Source organism: Chelon labrosus (genome assembly GCF_963514085.1).
Source record: "Chelon labrosus genome assembly, chromosome: 4".
Lineage (NCBI taxonomy): Eukaryota > Metazoa > Chordata > Actinopteri > Mugiliformes > Mugilidae > Chelon > Chelon labrosus.
In genome coordinates this window covers 11647760-11662377 of record NC_140340.1, presented here as the reverse complement: position 1 = coordinate 11662377, position 14618 = coordinate 11647760, and the positions used below count along the sequence as shown (strand labels likewise).

At 41.8% G+C, this 14618-nt stretch overlaps 2 protein-coding genes across 2 annotated transcripts; one reads left to right on the top strand and one right to left on the bottom strand.

The window, feature by feature from the left end:
- Positions 1-3267: 3267 nt before the first annotated feature.
- LOC311486492 (somatomedin-B and thrombospondin type-1 domain-containing protein) lies at positions 3268-8252 on the bottom strand. The gene is made up of 5 exons (XM_084542362.1): positions 7263-8252; positions 6699-6890; positions 6069-6147; positions 5775-5954; positions 3268-4349 (listed from the first exon to the last, which is right to left on the bottom strand). Exons 1-5 carry the CDS (start codon positions 7492-7494, stop codon positions 4232-4234), a joined length of 801 nt encoding a protein of 266 aa, XP_084398488.1. The 5' UTR covers positions 7495-8252; the 3' UTR covers positions 3268-4231.
- Positions 8253-10827: 2575 nt separating this feature from the next.
- rdh20 (retinol dehydrogenase 20) lies at positions 10828-13479 on the top strand (the record flags this gene model as incomplete). The annotated part of the gene is made up of 5 exons (XM_084543221.1): positions 10828-11280; positions 12118-12216; positions 12439-12584; positions 12961-13092; positions 13234-13479. 5 exons carry the CDS (start codon positions 10828-10830, stop codon positions 13352-13354), a joined length of 951 nt encoding a protein of 316 aa, XP_084399347.1. The 3' UTR covers positions 13355-13479.
- Positions 13480-14618: the final 1139 nt, after the last annotated feature.

Here is a 14618-nt window from a genome sequence, read left to right as displayed (position 1 = left end):
AGCTACTTACTTGTGCCGTCCAGTCCCAAACCTGGCCTTAGTCATTTACACATGTAGGGGTGTGCACATCTGTATGTGTGTGAGAGAGAGTGTGCGAACATTAATGAGTGATCTCAAGGCATAACTCATGTAAACACACTCTTGAGATTGTCTAACCTGATTTATTTTTATATAGATAAGAGAAAGTTCCTTATAGAAACAAGTGATTTGCTCGTCCGCTGTGTCATAGTCATATGTGAAGAGTAATCCTGTATGAAGTTCAATGTCTCGGCACAGACGCTCCAGCTCATCATCCACTGCTATGACCACTTGTTCAGTATTTTGCTATCCCTACGTTAACTTGTTCTGGTGAGAATGGATGCTACTTTCAAATCTCTGCGGGTGGATAGTGTCTTAGCACCTCTGTATAATCTTTAAATGATGATAGTGGAAGACCGAGGGTTTTCTTGAAATTGCTGCTTAAAGTGCACATTTATGAAGCATGCATGCACCCACAAGTCAACATACAAAAACATGATGAATTGCTTGTCCATCATATATAAAGACGTAATTAAACATAAGCAGATCCACCTATATTGTTATGTTTACAGCTTGCTGACACAAGTCAAGTTTAGTATTCAGTAACGGATACCCAGCATGCATCTGCCTTCATTTGTCCAACATAAAAGCAGCCAAAGAGATCCCGCAGTTTTTTTGTTCACAATAATGGATGTATAAGATACTGAAAGCAGGGTAGTTATCCATCGAAATAAATTTTATATTTAACAGCACCGAATATACACAAGCTGGTCAACGTTGTCATTGATCGCCTGCCAATGCCAGAACTGATAAAACTCATGCATAAGCGTGCACACGCTCAAAAAAAAAAAACGATTGTATGGAAGACAATCTTCAGGATACACTGATACATTTGGTTTCCATGGTGACGGCGTTTGTCTTCAAAGGCTGGCGACGGCTAAGCAGTGATTTGTTAATTGGGGGTTTTTGAAGGTCTCTCTACATGTAACATACACTTGCACAACACACATGGTTGCATGTTAGTAAGAGCCGCTCCTCACTGCATTCCCATGGGTACTGTGTACATTATGACGTTTAGGGACGTTTAACCTTATATTTATGCTTAACATTTACCGGGGACTTAGTTTTAGCTTCTTGAATGTTACCCGCTAAACTGGAAAACACTACTCGATCTCTGTTGTCCCTTTACACTGCCACAATGCAGGGAGAAATACACTTGCCACTTTTAAAACAACAGACAGATTCTTATTACAAGAGTTACTATACCCTTTATATAGAATATAATATCCTTTATATTATGGCCTTCCCTATAATTTCAATGAATGACTGAGAACTTAATTCTATATTGTTTTACTTAATATCCAGATGTCAGCATCGGCTGAACCCATCTTCATTTGCCGTCACAGCTTTCTCAAACGTCAACAAGACGAGCAAAGAAGCAAACTCGGTGCCAGCTAAATTTGGGGTTTCAAAGAAACTGAAAACCTGTCTCAGTCATTTCCTAGCATAAATATGTTGGCAGAGGAAGATGTGAGGAGTAAAACAGGTCGTTGCACTATGATATATGTAGCCGTTGAGTAAAATTTGATATCACAAGTAAACAGAAGGTGTGTGGCGTACATTTTTTATTTATTTATTTTTATGTGGTTGTTAGGAGTCTAATCACAAATCCTGATTTCATTTCCTGTTTTAATCACAGAGTTGGACCATTTCATATTGCTTTCCCATAGTGAGAGGAGCTGAGGTGTGAAAGGAATAGCAATGACTGTGAGAAGCAGGGTGGACCATGTGTGTGTGTGTGTGCGTGTGTGACTGCTGTAAAGCCGGGGCATTAGAGCAGTGCGGCTGCCGCTTAATAGAAAATAATGAACTGCTTCCAGAATGAATGTACGCACGTTAGGGGAATCCTGCTTTTGTTGTTTCCATATTCCATCTGCAGCTCTGCCTCTAATACATTACCATTAGCAGTAATACGGATTGCAATACCAAGAGAGCTCTTAGATTGGATGCGGAAGTAGGATTACACTTGGCAGAGATTTATTCATAGCTGAGAAATGGAGGTAGTAACACTTGAAGTACTATTAGAAATAAAGACAATGTTAAATATTTTAAAATATAAATGCAGGTATCGTCTGTATAGAGGAGTTCCAAAGTGAGACAACTACAGGTACTGAACATCCTGGTAATATTCCACTGGTTATACTCCTACTTTTATTTTCACAATGCATATTTCATATATATTTCTTCATTTTCCATCATGATACGGGTTCAGTTCCCTGAGGAAAAACTGGATAAAATTGCAGTTTAGTTCCAACGCATCATTTCCTGGATGTTAGTACAAGACGTTAGCTCCAGATTATATGTTTGTTTGATTTTTGCTTTTTGTCTTCAAAAAAATAAAATAAAAGTCAAGGCCAATGAATGCCAAACATCTCAAGATCTTTTCCCCTGCTACACCTTAATGTTCATGGAGATGTCACAATGTTTACTTAAACTGAGAAGAAGCACATCAGTCAGATTAAGAAACACTTAGGTCTAATTCCTCAACATCAAGACAAAGGGCATTCAGCTCACACAACCCCTCACGAAGCATCATGCGAGCTTCTGTCCCATCATTAAGGTTTTCTATGGTAGTCAGGGACCACTTTTCTCTTTTAACTATGATGACAATCAATATTTCACAAATAGGCAGCAAGCACTATCGACAACTGAGATTTATCGCGGGCAAATATAAAAGAAACACAAGTATTGAAATCCTGATGCGAGTATTGATGCTATTGCGCCTTTAGAAAAGAACGTGCAAAGAAATATCAAGCACGATGTTTTAATTTGATACTTGGACTGTGATACTGTGACGCCTCCATAATACAAAGAAGAAGAAAACAAAAAGTCATTTGTTTTTACCAGTCATCCTTGGTTTCATTTTATTTGGACCGTTTGCTTGGCTCCATTTTCACGGGAGCTATTCAAAAATAATAAAATCTGATAGTATACAGAGCCTTTTAATTTCACCAGGATCCCAATGTGAATCAAGGGAGTAAACCATGACTCTTTATGACTTGCCTCGTTTATTTCTAGAAATTAAAATGACAGCAGACAACAGATTCTCTAACATTTCCATCACTAGATTCCCAGTTGTCCTGCGAGACCCCCAACTGTACAGTAACCGCCTTTAGTTGAAATTTAAAATAGAATTTGGTTGTAAGGTTGTAGCTGCTAAATTTAACTGTAAGTCTTTTTTCATTTTTTTTTTTTTTGTTAGAATCCCACAGGACCTTTTCAAGGACATGTGGTAGTTTCCAACTGGTTTAGCAAGTAGCCCAGTTCCACACACTCTGAATCTAACACTGTATTACAGGGTTGGGGTCGATTCAGGATGCCTTGATGGAGTGAAACAGACATCACACATGACACTATAACAGCAACCAGTATTAGAGCGCGAGACAAATGAGATAAAAACCTAGTACAATTTTAAAACACTACTATTTTTTTCTAAGCTCTCAGTGGAATTGACCCCAACCTTGCCTAAGCCATCAGTCTTTGTAAAGTACACTGTTTCCAGGGAATTGAAAAAAAAAAAATAAATAAATAAGTGAAGATCTTTGAATGACCTTAGCCAGCTCTTATACAATGTTGTTTGTAGGTCCCGAGGCTGTCTGTTTTGTAAAAAAGATAAGAAAAACATTTTTACCTGTCGACTTTCTATGCTGTTGTTTCTGTATAAACGTTCTATTGTTCGGTGCATGTTGTAACTTTGGCGTTGTGACTGGTTGTGATTCACACAGAGCCAGTACTTGTCATGTGAAAGAAAAACAAAAAAAAAACAAGTGTCTCAATGTCCCAAGATATTTCTATTTCTTAACAAAAAGCAACATTTCCCTTGAATGACTCAAAATGAAATAAATCAGATCACTTTACATTTTGATCCCCGAATTCTTGACTTTCATTTCATTTTCTTTGCAGTAAATGACATCCTTAAAAAAACAGGAATTTTCCTTGCCACATGTTCAGCGTTTACGCACGAGATTACGTCTGGTACTACTGAAACGCCACAAATGAGCCATGACCAAATCTCGTTAAATGAACAGAGTCAGCATTCAGTATGTGTACCAATTCTGGCTGCTGTGTTATTGCGCTAGAATATTCCTCCTCTTCCCACATAACTCAGTAAATCCGTGCAGGATGGAGGCTTACAGGAGGAAGGAGGAGGAGGTTAGATGAAGAGGAAGCTGTGGGCTGTTGGGCAGGAGCACGCCTCCAGCCTCCCCACACGTCTCCATACACCCCTGCATCGAGGGTTTCCCACTGCCTGCCACTGGAGAGATTGTCTCCTGCAAGGGTGGGGAGGGAGAGATGGTCACAAAACTGCCCTTTGAATGGTAGTGATAGACGGTGTTGCCATCTAGTGGTCGTACACACCGTTGCCGATCAGATCCAGTAGGTTTCAGATCAGTGGTGAGGGATAAAAAAATAAATAAAAAATTACAAAAAACAAACCTGGAAATGTGAGCCTGGCTGTGCTATCACGACTGACCCAGTTTCTGTATTCTGTCTAGCACTGAATACACACCCAGATATTGTGTCAGACGAAGATATATACAGTATATTGATTTCGGCAGATGTCAAGGACAGGATCTGTCTATGGAAAATGTTTGCTGGTTGCACAGTAACAAAACTCATTCAACAGCATAGGGTTGTTTAGATGGTTTAAGATAGGATGAATGTGTGTTTTTGAGAGTTTATTAAGTACAGTTATTTCTCACAATGCAGTTATAAAACGCACCAAGATCAATGTTGTCTTGTGCATTTTTATATTTGTATTTTATGTCAAGTTTAAATGAGTCATGCAACATTTTGGGATATATGCTAATGTCTTAAAGACAGATGAGAAGAACAATATCATTTTCTTGTCTGTATGGTGTATGCTGTATGGCAAGTGGCTTATTCATTATTAGGACTCTTGAAAGACCAGTATACAGGACTTGGGAAGATATATTTGCAAACATTTGAATATAATATTCATAAGTATGTTTTCATTGGTGTTTAATGACTGGTCTCTATAAGTCATTGTGTGTTTGTTAACTGAGAATGGGCCCTTCATACGTAGGTACATTGTGCCAACATGTATCTACAATTGTAGTTCTACATGCTTCAAAAGGAAGTGGTGAGGGTGGGGTTTGGTTGCAATCTTCACTTTCACCACTAGATGTCACCGAATCCTACACACTGGTCCTTTAAAGTTTCTCAAACTTCATTCAGCCATGGCGCACTTTTAGTGGAGAAATCTTTTAAAGGATCCCACCCAACATACAAGTCGTTACTGGACACATGTTGGATGTCCAACCTGCTTTTTCAGAACATTCATATCATTTGCGCGGCACAGTTTTGGATAGTACAGGTACATACATTGTTTATTGATTTTTAAAAATTAATTTGTGGACCCCATGGCATGACATATGTCCAGGACCCACGGTGTTGAAGATTTATTCTTCTGATGTTAAGATGATTAAGGATTTTTCAAGATGACCCTGCTATGAAGTGACGCTTTAACGTAGTGTATTGATTTCTGGACAAAATTAATTCTAAGAGTATGATCAAGTGTTCAAGGGCTTTAAAACTAATACTACCTAGTTCCTTTGCTTGAAATGTAATCCTGAATCACAGAGGCATACATTTCACAGTCTTTCTGTGAAACTGCAGCCTATGTGTTGTGATGTGCCCTAAATAGTTTTGCACCGTGTTCGTTCCAACTGTACCTGTCCTTGTTTTCCTCTCCGTCTCCTGCACAGTGTGTTTGTCCAGCAGCGAGAGCAGGCGGCTGGCACTCGACACACACGTGGTGGCCCTCCCTCAGGTACTGCATCCACAGGGTGTGTGGGCCCTCACTCTGCTGGCACCCCTTTGCCAGAGAGGTCAACTGAAACTGGACACAGTACCTGTTTTGGACAAACACATGCAGACAGACACGTTCGATTGAATGGAACAACACTTGAGAACAAATCAAAAAGTAATGCAATTTCACATCTCCGCACACTGTCTGGATGTGTTACCCTGCAACATCGCTGCTGTCAGGGATGTCTCTTTTCTTCCTGGCGTTGCCATAGCCACCCGTGGTAATAAGGGCTGGGACTGCAGGAATGAAAAGAACATTACATGTGACCATATGTTGCGATAATGGGCCTCACACGTTTCAGACGAGCATGTGCTGGCAAAATGTTTGTGGAATTAGGATCCTCTATTGTGCAAAAGAAGCAAATATGAGCAAATCTGCACTTTGGAGATGACATATGTTTCATTTAATTCACATTTTCACACACAAACATTCATACAACACAGTTTAATACATCTGAATGCAGTATGATGATGTGTAAAACCAAAACTATTTCTATCACCATTTCTATTCTCATCTAGCACTCAATCTGAACTGTCACTAATGTGTATGTGTACACTAACAAGATGAAAAGAAATTCTTTGGACACGTTCTGGTCTTGCCACGCTTTAGAATGACCCTTCCGCACCAAGGGAGCTGGTAATGCTGTCAGATATTTCAGAAAAGCTCTCAAATCTAATTAATAATATAGATTTGACTCATATGACACAGACTTTTTCCTGGGAATAACATATCGATCAAATGAGAGGAATGTCGGAGGCGCGGATGGCTCAAGTCGGATAGCTCTCACCGAGTGAGTTCTGACAGTGTCCGTGCCGAGACCAGTACTGCGCACAGCCAGCGTGCTCCTCCAGGTGAGGGCAGGGGTTCCCTGCGTTGAGCGGCTCCCGCAGGATCCTCCTGCTCCTCCTGCGGACCGTGGCCCTGCAGGGCTGAGCACATCCTGACCACTCTGTCCACTCACTCACCGCACAGGACACGGCTGGAATAGAGGACACAATGCACATCACATACAGATGAGGGAAGATGAAGAGGCCACACAGGTTTCAGGAGTGGGAAGATTTTAAATGCACACAGGGACAGGCCACAACATCCAGCATTGCATTTCGTAACAGGGTCCAGACATGTTTCACTGGACTGAATTGTTTGAAGTAGCTATCAGACCAGTCACTGGCCTTATGTTAATGCTGTGTAAGTCTCAATCAGCATTTGTAAATGAAATACATCACATCTGTCCTCCTACATTGGAGGACAGAGTGTCTGAAATGACTTTTAAACAGCTCAAGCCTATCACCACATGTTTAAATACTGATGTGAAAAGTAAAAGTTTCAGTCTTCTTGGTATGAAACCTACCTGGACACGCAGCCTCATAGTCGTGGCAGCAGTCCACGGTGGACACGCAGGCTTGGTCGCAGTAGCAGGTGCCATACGAGCGGTCGGACCTCCATCCCTTGCTGGTGCACGACGGGTCCCTGCCGGAGCAGCACAGAGCCGCTTCCCGACAGCCCGACCGACACTGGCCGACGAGGAACGAACACACTCCGAGAAAGATCAGCGTGACAGAGCAGGTCCCCGAGACACGCATCTCGACGGAGCGCAGGGCGCAACTCAACAGGTTCGAGGGGTTTGGTGCGCTTTGCAGCAATTTCGACTTTGCTATGAGCCCCTTAAAAGTGTTTTTATTCACTAGAGGAGTGTTTAGAGCTTAGATTCTTCTTAAAGTCAACTCCTATCATGTCTGGTCAGCGGTGGGGTCATCACTGTGACCAAACAGGAGCTGAAACATGCGGTGGGCTGAAAGTTATTCAACTGTCAACTCTGGTTCTCTTAAAGGAGCAGTTCACTGAAAAACTGAATGACAGACAGCAAGCTTACTAAGTTTGAGTTATCACACCAAATGAATACATTAAAGTAAGTCACAATACATAAATAATAAAAACAACATGGTGACTTTAGATCTGCAAAAGTTTTGTAAGTTAATTCATTAAATGCACTGAAGCTGATCCTAACCCATTAAAGGAAATCTCTTTCCACCGTATTTACATATTCTATACATTTGGTCTCCGTAGAAGATGTTGATCATTTAAATACAACATTGAATGTCCGAATGTAGCCACGATATTACTTGCAGACAAGAGGAGACAGCGAAGACAGCAACAATTTAACTGCAGCAGAAAGAGAATACAACATGTAAACTACTGATATGCACTGATCTGCATTTGCATTGGATTTTTTATTTAGGAAGCTGTCAGCGAGAAGCCTTCATTGGACGGAAACACATTTGCGGGTCTTCATATTAGCGCAGACAAATGTGAAACAAAAGGGCTTTTCTTCCCCCTTCCACTGCCTCTCCACAGCCGTGTTTGTGAAGCAGCCGGCTTCTGTGGCCCATGTGCGCCTCAACATGTGAAAAGGGTGGATTAATGAAACTCCTATGGCTGAGGTTATTCATGCAAAAAGAATAACACTGTGGACAAGTGCAGGCCTCCACTCAAACTCCCAGTGGCCTGCTATTGTGTGTAGACACAGAGAGAAGACAGAAACAAAGAGAAGGGCTTTGAAGCTGAAAGACCTATGATTATGAACTAAGAGTTGTCCTAGATGTAAGAGGGGAACATACTGTATATAGACTAAAAATCATGGACATGACAGAATGTGTCTCTAGTGTCTACTTGTTGCCCCCCTTGTGTATCAGTAAAATTGTGTAGCTGGCAGAGGTGTGACCTCATCCATTTGCTGCTCCAGTAAACAGACAGACAGCTCTAACTGGATACACCCCATACTTTCTGTCCTTTTCTCATGAAAAAGACCAAAACCTTCAGTTTCAAAATGAGCTTCTTCAGTCAAAATGACAGCAGTCACAATGAAACAGAGGACAGACTGTTCATTTGGCTGTCACGTCAGATGCCAGTCCTGGATTTTGTACTTGTCGTGTACATTTGCTTTAATGATTTCATGCATATGCTCGTCCATTTGGTGATTTAATTCCTGCATGCTCTCTTATTTTGGACAGTGGTTTCTTTTGGCATCCCCGCCCATTTGTTTTATTGTAATCATTCACTGTGGGATAAATTAAAGGATTGTCTTATCTTAAAGGATTATCTTAACTCTCTGTAAAAATCTGCTTTACTGACCAAGTATAAAAAATATTCACATACGTAGGATTTGTCTGCCTTGTTTACTGCTGTGCTGCAGTGGAAGAACAGTGATAAAAATACACCTACATCCTCTAAAACACAGATTTAATTAGCTTAATAAATGAGTTCAGTAAAGACAGAAATGGGCCAGTGCTGAGTGTCTCCTTAGAGCAACACTACAAAACACTAAAACGTATGTTTCCTTATGGCAAGTCTGGCAGGGGAAGCAGCTGGCAGACACTCCTACGCACCTCTACACTCCACATCATTTGATGTGCATGCCAGGATTCAGGTATTAATATTACGATTTAAAGGCACTATCTTTGATGTGATGTTTTTGAGTTGCTCCTTCTTGGCAGTATTTTAAACTTTCTTAGAGCCTCGGCCCATTTCTGTTAATTCATTCTGTATCTTAGGGAGATAAGAAAGTTCAACCTATTATATTGTGTTGAGATGCAAAGCCTTATTTATATACCTGTCCTCCAATTACATTTCAGCCTGTTTTGTTTGTCAAGCAAGTGCTTTAACCTGTTGTCTCATATTACTGCTGCAAAATAAATGTTGTTGCTAATGGAGTGTTCTTGTCAAATTAATCTGCGGCTTTACTAACATATCGTAATAAATGCTGACACACTGCATCTTCCGCCGGTTCAAGATTAAATCACAGGCTACGAAAACGATGACTAACGGACAATTTAAATAGGCAATTTAAAACATGCGTGTGGCACTTTTTGCTCACATGCTAAACGCTGGGAGTAAACAAGGCTTGCAGTGTTCACCCAGAAAACAACGTGACGCCCGAGAAGCCGGCTTCGTGGGACATAAGTATGAGGGCTGAGATTTATAGTTCATAGACATAATCTTCTTATGTTCTCATTAAATACAATTCTCACTTCAGCTGTTCAACTGGGACCGAATCTTATCCTTGAATTGAATTGTATCCCCTCAACCTCATTAAACTTGATCTTACTGATTAACTTTAACCAACCTCAGAGCAATTCTTTATATATATATATATATGAATCTAAATACTCGGTTGGATGAGACTGTGAGAGCTGAGTTTTTTTCTAATTAACATAACATCCTTGTTTCCCATCTCAAACAAACAATATAATGATCAACTTTTAATTAATGATCACTTTGTTTACGCGCCATATTACTGGGGTAATGAAGCTTTGAACTATCAGTGAAAAAAACTCTAATTTGTATAATCCTATCATTTATCCCGTCAGCAGAGTGCAAGCTCTGCACCACCATCAGCACCACCTCCCATATTTCCCCCTTCGTTTTCGCTGTTTGCATAGATGCAGTTTGGATCATTTATATATATATGAGCAATTAACTGAGTGTGTCATGTGCAAGAATTATATGCATGCATATTTTGTGGCATTTTTAATGTGCATTTGTGTATATGCAGTGTTTAGATGTTTGTGTGAAAGAGTATGTAGGAGCTGTGAAGTCTGGAAAGTGTCCTTAAAGACCCTTAAACTTCAAGAGTCTGTAACTCTCTATAACGGCGCCTGGCACATATTTTTTCCCTCATATTGGTGAAAATGCATACATTCACAGCTTACAACAACAGAGGTTTATGAGGAGCTCAAGGTATTTGCTCTAATCCGGGAGGAGAGTATTTAAATGATGGAATTCTGAGGGCGACAGTAGGAGAAGGAACACCAGCTTGGCTGTCTGCACCTCAGTTGGATGGTATAGAAAACACTGCTTCATAGGTAACAGGAGTGAAGTCCAATCCACTGTGGACTGTTAGTATAACATTCGACAGAATGATTTTCCTCATGGACCTCCAGATGATGCTGCTGGATGTGATTTATTTCATCCTGCGTAATTCTGTGCGGGCCGTCTTACGCCCACGCACCAAGCCCATAGACGGCGAGCTGGTGCTGATCACCGGGGCAGGAGGCGGCCTGGGTCGTCTCTTTGCTCAGGAGTTCACCAAGCACGGGGCAGACGTGGTGCTGTGGGACGTCAACAGCAGCGCCAACGAGCAGACAGCCAAGCTGGTGCGCGAGATGGGCGGCAAGGCCTTCCCCTACACGGTGGACGTGACCAACCGGGAGGACGTGTACCGCAACGCAGATCTTGTGCGACAGGACCTGGGCCGGGACGTTACCATGCTGGTGAACAACGCTGGGGTGGTGGCTGGGCGGCGCATGCTGGAGTGTCCTGATGAACTGATGGAGAGGACTATGAAGGTCAACTGCCATGCCCTCTTCTGGGTGAGAACTTCTTAGTCAGTATGAAATGTTGAGTCAGACTCCTCAGAGGAGTGGTTAAATGGAATCAGACAGAAGTTCAGCTGCCCTTCACTTACTAAATGTTCTTCAGCCTGCAGGGCAGATATACAGTAGATGCCGAGCAGATGTCAGTACATCACTGACTCATATCTGTGTGCAGTTTGGGATGTTTTTGTATTACAGGTGCTTAATCTCTGTCTTGTAACTGTCTCATTAATCTGCTCATACAGAACGAAACGCTCGCTTTTCTAATTATGGTAGATCCTGCTCATATGTCTTGATTCTTGCTGTAAACAACAGCCAGCTATTGATCAGAACTCTGTGAAGCTTGGAAATATTCGGACTTGTGCCAGTATTAGTCAAGTCTACATGAAAACAAGTCAAGCAAATGTCAAAAAGTAACGAAATTGGCAAAACAGAACACTATACAAGCAGCTGGCTTGTACACGCCGCTTCATATTTTTAGCATGGATGGGGAGTCTTCAGATGCAAACTACATCTAGAATGCACATTCACAACCGATGTGTAGCACTCTCTCATGCTGAGCTGAAGCATATGAACTCCATAACGTATAATCGTTTTATCGCTGCTGCTTACAGAGCAGGTTATTGTGCACAGGATGTGTGACTCATGACATGCAAAATGTGTCGCTCAAACACCATGATCCCCCTCACACTATAGACCAAACATCAATCCTCTTAATAAGCAGCCACTCGTGCAACATAAGCTTCCTTTGCATTACACTCGAGGCACATTTAAAGTCTTTGTTGGCTCATTGTGACTGGCCGCTGTATTACAAGGTTTGTTCCTGTGTCTCAGACAGTGAAAGCCTTCCTCCCTCGAATGAAGGCCCAGAATCACGGACACATCGTGACCGTCGCCAGCGTCCTCGGCCTCTTCAGCACAGCTTGCGTCGAGGTGAACCAGCAGGAGGAGAAACACCTCCACGACAAGATATGACAGCTTCTACTGTTACAGTGTTTAACAAAGTTATCTACATCAGTCAGGAAAATGAGTAAAAACACACAACACATGTCGCAGTACTCATAGCAGTCTATGCGGGCGATGCAAATCACAAATTTACATGATTCAAATGTCACAACGGCAACCTCTGTTGAGTGTAGCTTTTGTCTGCGGCAGGATTACTGCGCCAGTAAGTTCGCCGCAGTGGGCTTCCACGAGTCCATGGCTCATGAGCTGCTGGCCGAGGAGGTTGACGGAGTGAAGACAACCCTTGTGTGCCCCTACATCGTGGACACGGGCATGTTTGCAGGCTGCAAGATACGGTATGTGAGCAGAACGTTCACCTTTAACTTCCCTCACACCACCATCATGTCTTCAAATTGGTTTCAAAATACATATTTCCAACCAGGGCAGACTTTATTCACAGGTGCACAATAAAGATTTTATTCTATAATGTGCAAAATAGAAAAGATAAAGTTTTTAGAGAGACCAAACCAAGTCCCGACCCAAAGGCCCCCACTAACAACATCCTGTTGCCAGACACCACAGGACACCCTCAGAAGGCCCATGTCCATTCTCTGATGAGTCACAACTGTTTTGGAGGCACAAGGGAGACCTACACAATATTAGGAAGATGGTCATAATGTTGTGCCTGATCAGTGTATATCCTATAATATGTGCCTGTGGTGCCCCTGTCAGGGAGGAAGTGGAACTGCTCCTACCTCCTCTGGAGCCTCAGTACTGCGTCGAGCAGGCCATGAACGCCATCCTGATAGACCAGCCATTAGTGTGCATCCCCCGCCTCACATACCTGCCCGTCCTGTCGAGAGCGTGAGTACCAGAACACAGCTTCAACATGAATCAGTCCATAAATAAATCTGTTTTTGAACATTTGGTCCACGTGCGCATTTGGGTTACAAAGCAGCTGCTGCTCAGTGTTTGAAGGTCTACTGCTTCGTGTTCCTTTTTCAGGTTGTTGCCATGGGAATCCAACGTGGTCGCATATCGTTTCATGGGTTCTGACAAGTGCATGTACCCGTTCATTGATACCAAGAAGAATCAAGTGACTAATGGTGCAGTTAAGGTTGCATAAGAAGCCTTCACTTCTCGAGTCAGAACCTTGAAAAAATAAAATCAGAGTTAATTCAAACAGCTTGGGGATATATCAAACTGGATCAAAAATAAAATAACAAAATCTTTCTGCTTGTATGTACAACAGCAGACCAAACTGTTCACTTACTGCCATCACTTAGCCACGTGGATGGTCAGAAGGGACTCTAGATTTTAAGACTGATCATTCAGAGGCACGTGCTAGACGACAGCTCAGCCAAGTGGTCGTCAGCACCTGACGAAATTTCACTAATGATCAGATACAGTTTAAAGTCCCTTCAGAATGTTTTCAACACAAACCAGTGAAAGGAACGAATAAAACGGGAAATATGTCTTTGATATCTGTAAGTTAATAACCAAATTCTGTGCTGTATTATATTTACACAAAATAAAATGACTGAAACTAAAACGGCTGTCCTTGTACATTACATTATTTGAACACTGGACTTGTGTCTCCTAACAGTTGTGACTCATCAGAGAATGGACATCTTCTGAGGGTGTCCTGTGGTGTCTGACAACATAATATTGTTAGTGGGGGGCCTTTGGGTCCTATGGGTTGAGGGGAGGGGCCTCTGTGGATCATCCCACAGACACTTGATCAGTTTGGGATCTAGTGAATTTGGAGGCCAGGTCAACACCTTGTGCTGTTCTTCATGTTCTTTTAGTTGTTCCTAAAATGTTTTCGCATGTCTGCCTGTGTCAGGCTGCATCCTGCTGGGTGTCATTGCTATGGGGTGGGGGTGGGTCTGGTCTAGGTAGGTGCTACATGTCTAAATAACATCCACATTAATTCCAGGTCCAAAGGTTTCCCAGCAGATCACTGAATTGTCACAAGATGGTCAGTGTTATTTACCTCTCCTTCTCCTAATCTCACATGACAGCACGACGCAGTGAAACGTTATCGCTGCCCAAAATTAGTTTCATGCTGGAGAGCAAGTGTGACTAATGATGAAGCATTTGCTGCAGCACAATGTAGAGCTGTAACTGTCTGTGTAATGCTCCAGAATGAGGGCATGTTTGTGCACTCAAGTAAGAATAAAAACAACTCACTCCTCTTCTATAAAAATATATATACATATTACTAATATAAGATAAATTGATGATGATCTTAAAAAAAAAAGGTTAAATTCTTAAATAAAGGAAACGTAGTCTTGTATCTTGCTATATAAAGTGTTTGAAGGGGAATCCCAATAGTTCAAGAAATTGCACGGTTGCACCATAAGCATAGCACAATACAAAGCTAATGC

What these genes read in the sequence shown, in the direction of transcription:
- LOC311486492 (XM_084542362.1), bottom strand. Translation starts at nt 7,494, where the DNA reads ATGCGTGTCTCGGGGACCTGCTCTGTCACGCTGATCTTTCTCGGAGTG. An exon ending in ACACTGTCAGAACTCACTCG is followed by an intron (nt 6,148 to 6,698) that starts GTGAGAGCTATC and finishes TCATTCCTGCAG; the next exon opens with TCCCAGCCCTTATTACCACG. An exon ending in GGAGAGGAAAACAAGGACAG is followed by an intron (nt 4,350 to 5,774) that starts GTACAGTTGGAA and finishes CCACCCTTGCAG; the next exon opens with GAGACAATCTCTCCAGTGGC.